At 47.9% G+C, this 1,245-nt stretch overlaps 1 protein-coding gene across 1 annotated transcript; it reads left to right on the plus strand.

The window, feature by feature from the left end:
• Window positions 1-685: 685 nt before the first annotated feature.
• On the plus strand, window positions 686-1,180 carry EAH_00061190 (NAC domain containing protein, putative; the record flags this gene model as incomplete). Its single annotated transcript, XM_013397026.1, has 1 exon — window positions 686-1,180. One exon carries the CDS (start codon window positions 686-688, stop codon window positions 1,178-1,180), a length of 495 nt encoding a protein of 164 aa, XP_013252480.1.
• Between the last annotated feature and the right edge of the window lie 65 nt (window positions 1,181-1,245).

Genomic DNA, 1,245 nt, shown 5'->3' on the forward strand with positions numbered 1-1,245 from the left:
TTTGCTATGAAGGGGGTAAATATGTTTTTTATAATTATTAATTGAAAAATAAAAATAAAAATAAAGCAAAATATATTTAATAATAGGTTTATTCTTCTTTGGTGAAGCTCTAGCACTGCAGCAGCAGCAGCATCAGCAGCAGCTGCAGCAGCAGCTGCAGCAGCCACGGTTTGGTTGCCCCACGTTGATGCTGGCTGCAGCAGCAGCGAGTTGAACGGCCTTGGGGTGTATGTACAGATGGTGTGTTGTTTGCTGGTTTAGGGGTTTTTGTTTGTTTGTTTGTTTTGTCTATTTAGGTGAATACTCTTTTCTGCTGCAGCTTGCTGCGTGTCTCTGCCTCGCTGCTGCTGCTGCTGCTGCTACTGCTGGTTGCTGCAGTATCCTTTGTTTGCTGCTGCATCTTTCGCTGCAGCAACAGCACCTTCTGTTTTTGTTTGTTTTTCTTATTTACCTGTCTGTTTATCTCTCCATCAATATCTTATTTCTTTTTGCTGCTGCTCCCGCTGCTGCTACCGGGCGTTGCTGCTGCTTCTGCTGCTGCTGCTGCTGCTTCAGCTGCTGCAGCACTAGCAGCTTCAGCTGCTGGTTTTTCTGTTACATTCCGTTAATTCTTCTAGCTGCAGGCTCTTCTAGTTTCTCTTTAGCTGCTGCTGCTGCTGCTGCTGCTGCTGCAGCAATGCTGACGATGGACGAGGAGATAAGCCCCGCTGTTCTAGCTGCTAGAGCAAGGCTGCGAGAGAAACTTGGTGCTCAGCAGCTAGGGGGTAAAGGGACAGCAAGAAGAAAAGCAGCAAAGGTACATAGAGCAGCAGGAGGTGTAGGGGATGAGAAGAAGCTGCAGCAGACAGCAAAGAAGTTAGGTGCTGCTTCAATCTTCGGAGTAGAAGAAGTACATTTGCTGCAGAACAACGGTAGAGCTCTCTTCTTTAAGAATCCTAAAGTGCAGGCAGCACCAGCAGCAAATATGTATATTTTAACTGGGACAGCAGAAGATAGAGAGAATACACTGGGGATCCTATCTGCTCGTGCTGCTGCAGCAAGAGAAGCAGCAGCACTCGCCCCAGAGCTTATCAAACGACTGCAGCAGCAAACTGCAAATGAAAACAAAGATAAGGATGGAGACAACGATGATGAAGTGCCGGACTTGGTTCAAAACTTCGAGGAGGTCTCCAAGGAGTAGCAGCAGCAGCAGCAGCAGCAGCAGCAGCAACAGCAGCAGCAGCAGCAGCGATAGCGGCGGCTTAG

The sequence above is a fragment of the Eimeria acervulina genome, genomic scaffold, assembly GCF_000499425.1.
Source record: "Eimeria acervulina Houghton genomic scaffold, Eah_scaff1570, whole genome shotgun sequence".
Classification (NCBI taxonomy): domain Eukaryota; phylum Apicomplexa; class Conoidasida; order Eucoccidiorida; family Eimeriidae; genus Eimeria; species Eimeria acervulina.